The sequence below is a fragment of the Alligator mississippiensis genome, chromosome 8 (genome assembly GCF_030867095.1).
Source record: "Alligator mississippiensis isolate rAllMis1 chromosome 8, rAllMis1, whole genome shotgun sequence".
Taxonomy (NCBI): Eukaryota; Metazoa; Chordata; order Crocodylia; family Alligatoridae; genus Alligator; species Alligator mississippiensis.
The window spans coordinates 59855257-59868820 of record NC_081831.1 but is presented as its reverse complement, the minus strand read 5'-3'; the positions used below and the strand labels follow the sequence as shown (position 1 = coordinate 59868820).

General features: G+C 51.7%; 2 protein-coding genes and 1 long non-coding RNA gene across 4 annotated transcripts; 1 reads left to right on the top strand and 2 right to left on the bottom strand.

Annotated features, from left to right (window-relative positions):
* Positions 1–2133: 2133 nt before the first annotated feature.
* Positions 2134–5769, top strand: LOC102566533 (START domain-containing protein 10). Its single transcript, XM_019487896.2, has 6 exons — positions 2134–2516; positions 3405–3552; positions 4031–4134; positions 4529–4646; positions 4883–4935; positions 5454–5769. The coding sequence occupies exons 1-6, from the start codon at positions 2361–2363 to the stop codon at positions 5673–5675; spliced, it is 801 nt and encodes a 266-aa protein (XP_019343441.1). The 5' UTR covers positions 2134–2360; the 3' UTR covers positions 5676–5769.
* LOC132252157 (uncharacterized) lies at positions 3171–5459 on the bottom strand. Its single transcript, XR_009463976.1, has 3 exons — positions 5101–5459; positions 4625–4724; positions 3171–4549 (listed from the first exon to the last, which is right to left on the bottom strand). It is a non-coding gene; the product is annotated as an uncharacterized LOC132252157 (long non-coding RNA).
* Positions 5770–5859: 90 nt separating the features above from the next.
* On the bottom strand, positions 5860–13517 carry PDZD11 (PDZ domain containing 11). Of its 2 annotated transcripts, none has more exons than XM_014607192.3 (6): positions 13365–13517; positions 12517–12600; positions 11781–11837; positions 11225–11323; positions 10576–10636; positions 5860–6183 (listed from the first exon to the last, which is right to left on the bottom strand). In XM_014607192.3, the coding sequence occupies exons 1-6, from the start codon at positions 13488–13490 to the stop codon at positions 5978–5980; spliced, it is 633 nt and encodes a 210-aa protein (XP_014462678.1). In that variant the 5' UTR covers positions 13491–13517; the 3' UTR covers positions 5860–5977. The 2 variants fall into 2 exon arrangements, with proteins under 2 accessions (XP_014462678.1, XP_006265368.2); XM_006265306.4 differs by lacking the exon at positions 5860–6183 and adding an exon at positions 7690–9366 and having other exon boundaries at positions 13365–13511.
* Positions 13518–13564: the final 47 nt, after the last annotated feature.

Below are 13564 nucleotides of genomic sequence, written 5' to 3'. Positions count from 1 at the left end.
TGGGGGTTAGTCAGTGAAGAGCAGCAACTCTGAAAGTGCTCATTACTGCCCATGAAGTGATGGGCAGATTCCTACAGCTTACTTCATAAAAGTCCAAATCCTGAAGAAGGGTGAATTTGTTGGGGTCATGGGGTGGCTTGCTGCAAGATGGCTGTTAATTGTAGGTTGATTTCATTTGTATTTTCATGTGGCTGAGAAAAGCAGCTGCTGCACAGGCAGGATGGGGGCAGAAGGTTAGTTGAACAGGCTAAGCCTGTTCTAAGAAGCCCCTTTCCTCTATTTTTTTGCAAGACATGAGCTGAGTGAGTAATGGAGAATATTAGACAACACATTCCTGCGTGACTCAAATGCTGGGGGAGGCATCTATGGGAGCAAGAGCAACGGAGCTATGTGCTGTGAATTGCCCTGATGAACCAAATACTGGGTCTTGAAAAAGGAAGTTCTTTTTCACCCAGTGTGTCATTCAGCTGTGGAATTTATTGCCACCAGGTGTCGTGGAAGTTGACAGTTTAATCAGATTCAAAAAGGGATTGGACAAGTTCCTGGAGGAAATGGGCATCAGTAGCTATTAAGCATGGGAGTTAGGGACATGGCCTCTGAATTAGAGCTTCCTAGAGACCTTCAGTGCTGGAGGCAAGTGAGAGGGGGGGAGGGGGAAACCCCTGGTCAGACCCAGTTCCCTCTCCCTCAGCATCCACACTGCCCCTGTGTGACACAGGAGACTGGGCAGGATGGAGCTATGGTCTGACCTGAGTAGTGATTCTTACGTTTTTGTCAATGGCGTTGCCAGCTTGAGTCATGTATCATTACAGCATTATGATGAGCACAAAGGGCTTTTCAGTTATGAATTATGTAAAAATCTGCCTGATCATGCTCTGAGACGGGTCTGTACAAATCTGGCTCATGGAGCCATGGCATCTGCCCCATGGGGCTCCCCCTGAGTTAAGATATTTGACGGCAGGGGAGCTGTGGCAATAAATATCTCCATTCTCCCACGCTGCCAAATTCCCAAGCCCGGCGTGGCTGGGACAGGGTTGGGTCACACACCTTTCCCTGCATGTAGCTGGATCAGGTCTGGGCTGCCCTTTCCTCATTGTCCCCCCTTCCATGACTGGACCAGGCCCCATCGTGCCTGCCCCACCAGCAGATTGGGCCCACTGGCTGCATCCAACTTGCAGATGGACTGACCAAAAAGGTTGAGCAATGCTGCTCTAGCCGGATGTGGTGCTACTGGTGCTACCTGCCACGAGGCAGCAAGCCCTTCTCGCTTTAAATCATGGATTCCTGGAGGTGCGAGACCGGAGGAGACCTCTAGACGCCACTGCCTTTCGCAGAAGCAAGACGGCCACCCTGGTTCCCCTGCGGCCCCTTGGCGCCCTGGCTCTGTGGTGTGTCAGGACTGACCTTCTATGGTGGCTTTGTACAGCGGGGTTTGGAGGATCATCCCCACCCGAGCCCCCCTGTACAAAGCCGGCACCGACACGTAGGTACAACCCTGACCGCAGACCTAGCGCCCCGAGGTGCTGCGGGGGAACCCGGGTGGCCAATGTCCTACTTGTGTGAAAGGTGGCGCAGCTCTCACGGAGATCGCGCGTGCGAGGCGGTCACCGCGCCCCCGGGGGCCAGGTTGGCTCGTGACGGTGCAGCTGGGGCCGCCTGGACGGGTCGGGTTCAGGTGGCGGGTGGAGGCAGCGGTTCGGGCAGGGATGATCCTGGGACGCGGACTCGGGAGCTCCCTTCCAGCCCCACTGCTCTGCCTCGGATCTGAGGAAAACTGGGCAGACAGAGCAATTATTTCCTCGGTGAAAAGCTCTGGACGGGCCCGCGCCGCTTTCCCGGCCGTGAGCCACCCGTCGGACCAGCCCAGCCCGTGTCCGGGCGGCCCCGCCCAGGCCCGGAACAGAGAAGCTCCGCCCCGCCCGCTGAGCTGCGCCGCGCCGCACTGAGCGTCCCTGGGGCAGGAAAGCTGCCCCCGGCAGCCTCGATTCCCTCCGCCAATCAGAAGGCGACCCCTCGCCTCGAGCTCAGCGGCCCGGCCATTGATTCTTTTCTTTTCTTTTTCTTTTTTTTTTTTTTTTCAAAAGTCGCCAATCCCAAGTTGCGGCGGCCACGTCCCGTTTGGCACGGCTCCAATCAGAACAGAGGAGCTCGGGCCGCGGCGGCCAATCAGCGGGAGGGGCGGGGTTCACCTGGCCGCAACCGCGTGTTGATTGGCACCTAGCAGAACCTTACGGAGCCAATGAGTTGTGGGCCAGCTGTGCACCTGCCGCGGGGTGGGGTGGAACAGTGTTCGCTCGGCTCCGCACAGGGCGTCCGGGGCTGGCGGGCCGGGCCGGGCACTCGCACCGCCGCTGCCGCCCATGGAGCCCGTGCAGGTGCCCGACGCCGCGGCGTTCCGGGGCTTCCGGGCGCAGTGTGAGGCGGAGCGGGGCTGGCTGAGCCGCTACAGCCGCGACGGCGTCGCCGTGTGGGTGCAGCCGCCGTCGCCGGGCGGCCCCGCCGTGCACCGCATCAAGGTGAGTGCGGGTCCCCGCCCCCGACGCAAGTGCGCAGTCCGGACCTGGAGCGGGGCGGGCTCCCCCAGTACGAGCCTCGGCTCTCTCGGTCAGCAAGACTCAGGCGGCTTGGCTGCGGCAGGGGAAAGCACAGCAACCATCCCTCCCTTGGGAGGGGAAACGCGTTGTGGAGGAGGCGCACGAGGAGCCGGGGAGGGTCCCCTGGAATAAGGAACCCTGGAGCCTGTCGGTGCTGCTGCCTGGTTGGCGCTGTGGGTGGAGCAGGACTCGGGTGCGGCAAGTGCGTCAGTGTCCGTCTGTCCCCTCCATGCTTCCCTTTCTGGCACAGTCTGCCCCACCCTGCCCTATGGAACAGGGAAGGCCTTGGCAGACTGATGCTAGCGAAGCACTGCTTGGGGGAGCGGGAGGCGAAGTGCTAGCGGCTGACAGCCAGCCATGAGCCCAGGCTACTTGGTTTCTCAAAGGTGGGAGCCCAGCTGGCCCCAAAGAAATCCTCTCTGCAGTGTCTAAGCCAGGGATGCTCAACCAGGACGTGCAGGATTGCTGTAAGGGCGCTGTTGGGCCCACTGCTAGGTGCCTGCACATCATTTGCAATAAACCCGGAGGTTTCCCATTCAGAATCCGTAGTGGCAAAAATGTTCGGAGCTGCTGGAGTTTCCCGGGGTTCTGCACAACAGTAAAACTGATCCTTTATTTTTCCATAATCCAAAAAAAAAAAAAAAAAAGGCCAGGTCTTAACTTTCCCCTTTTTTGGTGGTCTCTCTGGAGTTCAACAAGGTTGAGAACCACTGATCTAGTCCAAGCCAGCTGTGCTGATGGGGTGGGATGTGGAATAGAAGCGGATGCGGCCAGCCAGTGTCCTGACTGTGGTCGTGCTTCTGCCTGCAGTGCCGCCTGGACGTCTCAGATGTGCCAGCAGAGACAGTGTATGACGTGCTGCATGACATTGAGTATCGCAGGAAGTGGGACCTGAATGTCATTGACACACATGACATTGCCCAGCTTGCCATCAATGCTGACGTGGGTTACTATGCCTGTGAGTGAGTGGCTGAGCTTTGCAGGTGGTAGGACCAACCAGGCAACTGAAAACTCATGCTAATGAGTGGAGCATCCAACCAAATCTACCGAGTGGGAAGGGGCCGAGGTTGAATTCGCCACATATGCCTGAAATAAACAGTGCTGAGCAGCAACAGAGTTAGCATCCTGCTCCCTACCAGTGTACCTTAGCTTGCACTGCCTGGGGCTCTCTAACCACGAAAAGGCGTTTGATCCCTGGTGCCCAGTTCATCCTGAGACCCTCAGCTAAGGCTACTAACAAAGGGACCAGTTAGTGCCAGTGGGGCCAGTATGGGATATGGGAGGCATTGGTAGCAGGACACAGACTGCTAACCTCACCTGAAAGGCAACAGCAGGAAAGATAGAAGCCCCTTAATGGGATGGCACATCCTCAGGACTGCACTTTCAGGAGCTTCTGTTGCTGGATGAGGTGAAGTGACTCTTTCCTTCTTGGCCAGGGAAGTGCCCAAAGCCCTTAAAGAACAGAGATGTGGTGACATTGCGATCCTGGCAGGTCCTGGATAACTGCTACATGATCATCAACTTTTCTGTCAAACATCCGGTGAGTGACAGCATAAGATAGGGACGGAGGGGAGTCCACTGATGTATGGATGACTCCTCCTGTGGGATTCTTGGTGGTGCCTGCTTGAGTACCTTCTGAGTCGATTGCTAGCCAGGTAGGTTTTTTGGGATATGAGTCATTGAGCAGTGTGTGGCTCTGACTGCCATAAACCTGAACTGTATTGTATTAGCAAATATGTAGCTGAGCAGCCTATGTCTGTCCCTGGGCATGCTGGGACTTTTATTGTGACCAGATCCTGGCTCCACAGCTAACTCCATGCAAGCCGTATGCCATGTTTGGGCTTCTAACTAGTCCAGTTGCCTTGCTTTACAGAATAGCAGCTGAGGGGGGGAGAAGCTGGAACATGTCTGAGTGTCTGATTTCCCCCTTGTAGCAATATCCTCCACGCAAGGACCTGGTAAGGGCAGTTTCAGTCTTAGCGGGATATCTGGTTCATCCCACTGGGCCAACCAGCTGCACCCTGACTTACCTGGCTCAGGTGGACCCCAAAGGTAAGTCTGGCTCTGCCTCACCTGTAGCTAAGCAGCGGGGTGGGACAAGCTGTGGGCCAGGTAAGCAGAAACATTGCTCTGTAACAGAGAGCAGAAAGAATACCTGTTTTCTTTCAGCAGAGTCCTGCTTCCAAGCTACTGACCTATTCTAGGATCATGTTTTGTCTGGATCCTGGTGGTAGTGTGGCATTTTCCTGCCACAGCTCACTAACAATTTTGTTTCTTCATCTCTTTAGGGTCATTGCCGAAATGGGTTGTAAATAAATCTTCCCAGTACCTAGCGCCAAGGGTGAGTGAGAGTTTTTGGGTTGTGGAGTACTGAGAATTGGCCTTAAGAGTTTGCGCATGGGGTTGGCTGTTGAGAACAATTCACTAGCTTGTTCTGGATTGTGGAATATGGGCTCCTAACTTCCTGGCATAGTCCTAAGCAGCTTGAGGAACATGTTCCAAATACCTTGGGATGCCAGAATATGCAGGCCCAGCTAGTTCAGCATCTTGTCAGCAGCTGACTTCTGCTGCACGTGAAATGAAAAAAAACATCACCAGCTACCTCCTTGGATGCTCATGACAGAGCACCATGCAAGCAGCTTATAACTAACTGACCTTGAATCCAGGGGTTCAGCATTCCTGATGCAGTGAGGCTGAGTGACAAAGTTGGGGGAACTAACAAGGATGGTTAAGGCATAAAATGGGGACATGGAGTTAGCTTCAAGTGACAAGTACCTTAAGAAAATGGGAGTAGGAGGTCCCTACAGCAATTGGTTTGGGATCTTCCTAAGCGTTGTTTCCCTTTCTTGCTTTTGTCAGATGCTGAAGAAATTGCACAAGGCCTGTGTGAAATATCCGTCCTGGAAACAGCAACATGACATGAGCATGAAGCCCTGGCTGTACCCTGAGCAGAACAAGCTTCCCACCATGGCAGTGGCAGACTTGGCACTCCAACGTGCTGCTTCTCTGGAGAACATTGATGAGAGCAGCCTGTTGGAAGTGAAGGATGAAACCGGTGACCACAGTAGCTCCGAGAACTGATGCTGTTCTGTCGGCTCCTGGGAGGAATGTTGGATTGGGCTGTTGCACTGGGCTCCATAGGAGTTTGCATTAAAGGGGGGGAAGCATATCTTTATTCTCAGGGTTTGCAGTCTTTTCCTCTTGTGAGCCAAGTGACCATGTTGGGGGGTCTTTGAGCACAGAGACCCCAAACAAGGTGGAAACTGAATGGATGAATTGTGACTGAATGGGGATCTGGGAGCACCTGGGGCCTGACATGGCTACAGTAGCGATCAAGGTAGGGTATCCCTTGCTGTGGGTTCTCAGGAACTTATCAGCAACATTCAGTAGGAGGGTATAAGTCTCCTCAGCTCAGCAGTATTTCTGTGGCAGAGGCATCTGCTGCCCATAATGCTTCTGTGCTGCTTCTGGTGGGGAATTCTTGCAGGGCCACTGTGGTCTCTACTCACAGAAGCAAAGGATCCTATGTTGTTGAAAATTTGATGGCGTTGGACTCGGTACCTTCCTGCAGAAATGAGGAATTGCTCCCCTGCAAAAATGAGGAAGTAAGAGCAGAGAGTAAGCTTGAGCTGGATGGAACTGTGATGACATGACTAAACAAGCATGCCTACTGCTCCCTGTCAGTCATGGAACCTGCCTCTAGCGCAAGAGTGAAGAGCAGGATTGGGAGGAATGTCTAACTGGTGAAGGTGTCCTTCCCTGCTATAACCTGAAGGCTGCTAGTTATCTCAGAGTTAAACTAGGCTTCAGCATCAGAGGCATACATTGGCTGGTGTGGGGGGGGGGCAGGCAACAACATGGGTGGGAGGGATCTGAGCTTCTTGAAGTGTTGTGGCAGTAAAACTGAAGAAGGAATGGAGGCAGATAATCTGAGCAATGGGGAGTAAAAGGAGGAAGTTGCTTGTTCCCATTAATAGGAACTGGCAAAGCTGACTGGAGCTAGTCTACTCATAGAGACTGAGTGAGTGGTTTGAAGGGCTATGTGCTCTTAATCAGGTCTGTAGAGGTAAGTTGAAGTGCAGCTGTTGTCCCTGAATAATACATTAGTTTCCTGTGTCTCAGACCCTGCCCGACAGCATAGGTAGGTGTTGGTTCTGTGTGGCTGGGTGTGGAACTGTTTGCTGACCCTTTCTCCACTGATGGTTATCACTTGAGCAGGCAAGACACTGAAGTTGGAGGCACAGTAAACTTGCAGGCAGTTGTAGCTGGATTTATTAAGTGGGACATTCACCTGCTGCAGGGTTCATAATGCCCTTCCACAACCCTGTGCAGCTGTGTCAGAGCTAGCATCTGGGAGGGCCTTGGTGAGAAACCCTAGTTAACATCCTTGCTTGTCTCTGCCCCAAGTGAAGGGCTGTAGCTAATGACAGTGACTGTTCCTTAGGGTACGGGCAGCTGTTAGCCCACACATGAAGCAGCCAAGTGAGTAGACTGTAGGGGCAGACTAATGAACTTGTCACTACTAGGAACAAAGCTTCCAGTGCTTTCATTATTTCTGTCCTCAGAACTGAGTTCTCTCACACTTTGGGACGGAGCAGAAGCTTGCTGAACCTGCCCCACTCTGCAGGAGCTCTAACTACTGCAGCTGAGCTTAAGGCTGCTGCTGCAATTAGTCAAAGACCAATTTCCACTGCTATAATGCTGGCAACTCTGGAAGGTGTAGCTAAGATGGGCCTTTGTATGGTTGCAGATATGCCACATCATGTAGCTATTAGGTCAAATTGACGTGGTTAAAATGTCAGTAGCTATCTCACACGCATACACAGAGGCTTTTGGCTCTGGGGCTGAACCAGTACTGAAAATGGCAGTGTTGAGGACACTTAAGGAATATCTCCTGAAAAACTTGCTGACTAGAAGAGAATCCTCACAAGTGCCTGCATAAGCCATCCAGGACACATCTGTGCAGTCTGAGTCTTAAACATTGACCTTACTGCATAATATTTACTCTTTTTGAGGGTAAGGAGTACAAAATGGAAATCATCCTATCAGAGCCACTTACTACAAGTAAATTAAGACAAAGTGCAGGAGCAGGATGCTTGATGTAGTAACTTTTTATTAAGACTTTTCAGTTTCCATTAAGTGATCTAACACCCCAGTACAGGAACATAAGCCCATCCTCATGATGGGCTTAGCAAGATGAGAAGCCATTTAAGGGAGAATAATACAACCCACACCCTTTTACCATGTTTCTTAGCATGAGAATTGCTGAGGAGAGGAATTTAAGCTGTCTCAGCTCAGTGGGCTATGCTGAGGGCAGAGTGGGCTTTCTCCTGTAGAACAGCTAATTCATTCAGTGGCAGGATGGAAAGTGATAAACGAGGTATGTGTGTAGCTACCCCCTTGCCTCCAGGGCCAGCAGGGAATCCTAAGGACTGTCTCCAGCATCTAAAATGAAGATCAGTTAAAGCAGGGGCGGGCAGTTATTTTGGGCAGAGGGCCGCTTACTGAGTTTTGGTAAGCCAGCAAAGGCCGCATGACGGGCAGCCAGGGGCAGATAAAGAGTTTAGAAAATTAATATTAAGGGCCCTGTGGGCCAGATAAAATGGCCTGGAGGGCTACATCCAGCCCACAGGCTGCATTTTGCCTGCCCCTGAGTTAAAGCAACTGAGCCAGACAAAGAGCAGAGTAGAGAGCCTGTAGGTTAAGGGACAGGGCAGGAAAAAGGAAAGTGGGGGTGGAATCTGACCTGTCAGCATGGTTTAGAAACTAGCCCTGAGTTAAACTGTGGGAGGTGGATGTGTCCTACTGAAGTGGTGCCGGAGGACAGCTCAACAGGCATGGTAAGGTTAACTGCATTTTACTATTTTCCCTGCATTCTAAGCAAATTCAGTGCTCAAGGAAGCAGTAGTCAGTGCAGAGGTAGAGCAGGGAGTAAGGTGTTTAGAGACTTCCACCAGGAGCAGAAATGGGATGAATAGGCAGGTGGTGAGGATACAATCCTTGGAAAAACAAGGCAGGGCCTTGCTCTGCAGTAGAATGCCCTATATTTTATCAGAGGGAAGATATTGTAGTAGCTAGTCAGCTACCAGGGCTCAGACAGGGCACAGGGGATGTCACAGCTTTACATAGCACAGTGCATGTTGTTAAAGAACATGGGTGGATCAACTCTGCCCAGTGGTGGAAGTCTTGGCGGTGATACCTGCAGTAGGGGACTGATCCTGCCAGCTACTTCATTCAACACAACATGTAATGTACTGTAATGGGACATGATGCTAGGGCAGTGCAGGCTGGATATAGCACTGAAGACCATGTAGAAAGGAAAGAAGATCTACTCTGAGTTGGGTTTAAAGACAGAATTACTAGACTTGCAGGCCTGGCTTTTGCTCTAATATAGATGTGGAATGACCACAGAAGCACCCCTTCATTCTATAGCACCTCTCACTTGCCCATCAGTCCCTTCAACTCAGTTCAGTGCCTGATTTGGAAAATACAGATTAAAGCCCAGTTCTCTTTGCTGCTGCTCTGTTGAGTCATTGGTGCCAATCTAGCAGCAGGGCAGATTCCTGTGTGACAAGGCCCACGGGGCCAGTCAGTCAGTTAGTCCTCTGACCAAAGCTGAAACTTTTATAAAGTCTAGTTAAGTGTCATCTCTGATACTGAGGAAAGTTAGTGGAGAGTTTTAGAACCAAAGGGCAAAGCCAACCACTGCCAAGGGACCCTCAGCAGGAAATGGTCTCTTAGTGAACAGTTCTCTCCTTCTGCCTCTGGTAATCTGAAAGGAGAGAGAGAGGATATTAGTAAGGCTAAAAAGGTAAGATGGAGAGAAAGGACTTCTCTAAGTGAGCTGTGCTCTATATGAAAAATGTCTCAAGCCTGAGAGACTGGAATAAGAAGACCTATTTGGCTGTAGATTTTAAGTGTTGACAATGGGGCAGGGGTGGGAATTGGTGGATACCACAGTAGTAAGGGTGATAGATGAAGTTTCCAGGTCTACTTAATATATTGGAATGACTAGAACACTTTCTCTGCTCCTATGCAGCAGCTGTCTTTGAGATGGCATGTTACCAGCTCAACTGCTTCTTTCTTTACTTCCTCCAGCACTCTTGTACATAGGTGTGACTTGTTTTAGCAACTTGCATCCTAGGTGAGAATGCTGATACTTAACTATCTTTAATGTCAGAAAAGAATGAGGATCCCCTGTCCCTTGTTCTCTGTGGTAAGACTGATTTGGGGGCGGGGAATAGTTTGGTTTCACTGTAACTTCTTCACCCTCTTGTTTGCCCTACTTTTCAGAATGATCTTACCAATGTGCATGTCACTTTTGTGCTTCAAGGTCTCTCATCCCTATTAGTTTCCACCTGGTTTTACTTCACTTTGAAGATGTATTTCCTTTTTCTGAGATACTTGTTTGGTTTGGTCTTCTGAACCCTTTGCTTTTCAATCCATCTCTGATCCTTATGGTTACTGAATCAGCAGATTTTTGTGGATTTAAGACTTGTTCATTTTGGACAGGGGGCTCTTGGCCAGCTTTTTTTATGAAACATTTCTCTGTACAAGAAAAGTACCAACATCTGGAACTAATACCAACTAACAAACAAGTGGTTCAGCTAGAGTTACTGAACCAACTCCTGTGTGGTGCTGAAGACTAAATAGTTGCTTTCAAGTGCTCTGCAGCCACCTCTTTTGATTAACAGTCATTTAAGCTGTTGAACTGCTTCTCCAAAGCTTTTTCTGCTATGACATGACTAATTTATATGCCAGTAGTTGAAGTCATAGGTTACTGTTTTGACTTGGTGCATAATATTGAGAGCAAAGCAGCAATTATGGTTCTATCTGATCTGAAGGCTGCTAGTTTATCCCTATATTTAGGACTCCAGACTTGTAATGATCAGGTTAGCTGGCGTCAGCAGAGCTGATGAACTGCTGGGATGCAAAACAGTAGGAATCTGCTATGCTGCCAGAGGATCTAACAGAAGCTTACTGTAGGGGAAGAAGCGGACACGCATGGTGATTTCACGGGCAGTCTTCAGGATCTCCACAGCCTGAAAGCAGCAGAAGGATATTTGTAAGTGAGGACTAAACAGAGACAACGATCCAGTATTACCCAGAACCTCAGATGGAGGGTCCAGCCTCAGAAGTTGGCAGTGCTTTAGCAGCAATTTGCAGTCAACTGGCTTTGCACCAGGGATGACCACCACATTAAGGAAGGAATACAGAAGCTCTTCCACTCAACCTGCTTCAGGCCTGCAGTATATGTTCCTGGGTTCTTCCCCATGTTGGGTCACTTTAAAATCCAGTGTGAGCTCCCAGCCAAGAATCTCTCGGTAGACAGTGATCACTCTCCCCCTTTGTGAGTAGGGGAATAGAAGAAAGGGAGCTGCATATGATCAGCCACTAAGTTGGTAGGAATAACTACTGAGAGGTGGGTGCCTAGGTCCTATTTCTAGTCCTCAAAGCTGTCACATGAGTATGCACCACTGCTTTGGCAAGGCACTCAGGCTAGGGCAGTTCTATAAAGAAGCCAGGTCAGCTCTGCATCACATGGACTTGTTCCTTTAGCTTTTCTCCGTGCCTTGAACTTCCACAAGCAGCCTACGCCCCTGCATTTGAGCTGCCAGGGGAGCTCTCACCTTGCTGTGCTCAATGTCCTGGAAATCCACATCATTAACTGAAAGGACCTGGTCTCCTTCCTGCAGCCCTGCTCTGTGTGCATCCGAGTCGGGGATCACCTGCAAGTGAATAAGAGGGGGCAATGTTGGCTGTCTGTACGGCCAGTGTTGCACAGGCCCTTTCCACAGACAGGTCAAATCCAACAGACCCATCTTAGCAGCACTGTGCCCCCCTCCATCCCCCGGTTTCTACTTCCAGTCTACCTTAGAAAGACCAAGGTGGGAAGGGGAGAGAGGCTCAGGTCAGTACTGAGGTATGTTTAGAAAGCTGCATTTGTAGGGGGGAGCTCAAAGCTGACATTGGAAAGGGTACTCTCAGATAAGTCTGTCCCAGACTATTTATTCTGTGGTACTTGGCAGCTCCTAATAATGAGTCTAGAGTTGTATAGAGCATTTGAGCCTGATCCAAAGACAGAACAGTATATACCTGCTCAGTCCAGGTGAATAAGTATAAGAAATAGCAGAAAGCAATATAGCTGAGAGATCAAGGAAATGGTGGATAGAGGCGTGAACACACCTTGGAAATGAAGATTCCCAGCTGAGATGCCTTTCCTCCTCGGATGTTGAAACCAAGCTGTGACAGAGACAGAGGATTAGCACCTTCCTTTGCCACTGGAACCCTCCAGCTACTGGGGCTCATACTCCAGAGACAGAAAGGAAGGACAGATGCTACTAACCCTGCTCTGGGAACTACTTTGCCAGAAGAGCCAAGGAGATGGTCATGAGAATGTCAAACTGCATTATTCCTTATCCCTGCAAAGTGGCATGTTCCTCATACTACAGATTGAGTGAGAGATACAGGTTAATGCCATGGCTGGAAGTTAAATTTTGTCTTCTAAATCCCCATGCTCTCCCTTCTGTGAAGTTAAGTATGAGCTGCTGCTTCCCCTACTAGAGCAGCAGAGATTACACCTACTCCCTCCCCAAAACCTGCACAAGATCAGGGCAACACAACTCCCACAGCCCTTCCATCTCTAGGGGCAGTTTCAATTCTAGCAGGTCATAAGAACACGGAGAGGAATGGGGTTTCTGCTGCTGGCCTCATGCCTTATCACAGCCTGTCTTGGCTGCATTGCAGAAGAGAAGAGCTCTTGGCCATACAGCAAAATAAGACCATGATCCTTACAGGACAAGGCAGTGGGAAGGAGGAGCCCAAACTGGTCCATCCTGGTCAGTGGATCCCACATGAAGGTAAAAGAAGCATGCAAACTGTGGTCAGCTTGGGGGTAGAGCTGTACCCCAGGATTTCTCACCTGGGCTCCTGGAGGCTTCTTCAGCACAATGGTGCGGGGCAGGAACTGGGTCAGCTCGTTGTTGTAATCAGGGTGGTAAATTCTCTGTGAAGCACATAGTCACTGTAAGCAAGTGGAAAGCTCTGCAGGAGCCTTCGGTTCCTCAAGCGTCCCACATCCCCGCAAAAGATTTCCGCACCACATGGGCTCAAGATGTGAATGTGACACCAATGACATGCCGTTAAGGCTGGGAGTCTGCAGGGAAATCGAATACTAATATAGCTGTAGTAGGCTTACACAAGGCAATAGGGCATTATGGTGGGATCCCATCGCTGTCACTCTTGCCCAAGTTCCCCCCCCCCCTCAAGAAACACCCTGTTTGCTTCACCCGGGCCAGTGTTACAGGGGCAGCTCCAAGCATGCAACGGAACAGGCTCCTGGTGCAGGCCGGTGTGTGTGGGTGCTACCCCGGTACAAATAATTGGGTGACTCGAGTTTCAAAGGTGGGCAAGCATCCCTGGTGCCCAACGTGAGGGGGGAGAGGAGCGGGCACGGCCTTGGTCTACACTGTCTGCGTATGCCCCGCGCTACTCATCGCCGGGACGAGAGGCCCTGCCGGCAGCAGGACAGCCCGGCTCCATGTTGAGGCGGGGACCAGGCTTCCTGCCGTCTCAGCTGGCTCCTCGCAAAAACACGCTTCTGCTCCCCCCAGGACCTTGCCCCGACTCCGGGCCGCAGCCGCCAGCACAGCGAGGGGAGGCGCCACCCCCGGGCAGCCGCAGCGACTCTCCCCGGGGCCCCCCGCACCCCGGGCTCGGGCTGAGGCCGGTTCCCCAGCCCCACAGCGCCCCCCGCCCGGTCCGACCGACCTCGTGGGGCGGGATCCAGGCCGGGGGGCTCTCGTAGGGCGGCAGGAATACCACGGGGTAGTCGTCGTACGGCACCCGCGCCTCCATACCGCTCCGCGCGGCCCCGCGCCGCTCCCAGCGCGTCATGTGACCCGGGGCGGACACGTGAGGTCAGCCTGCCCCGCCCCTTCCTGCTGTCACACGCAGGCGCCCATAAGGCC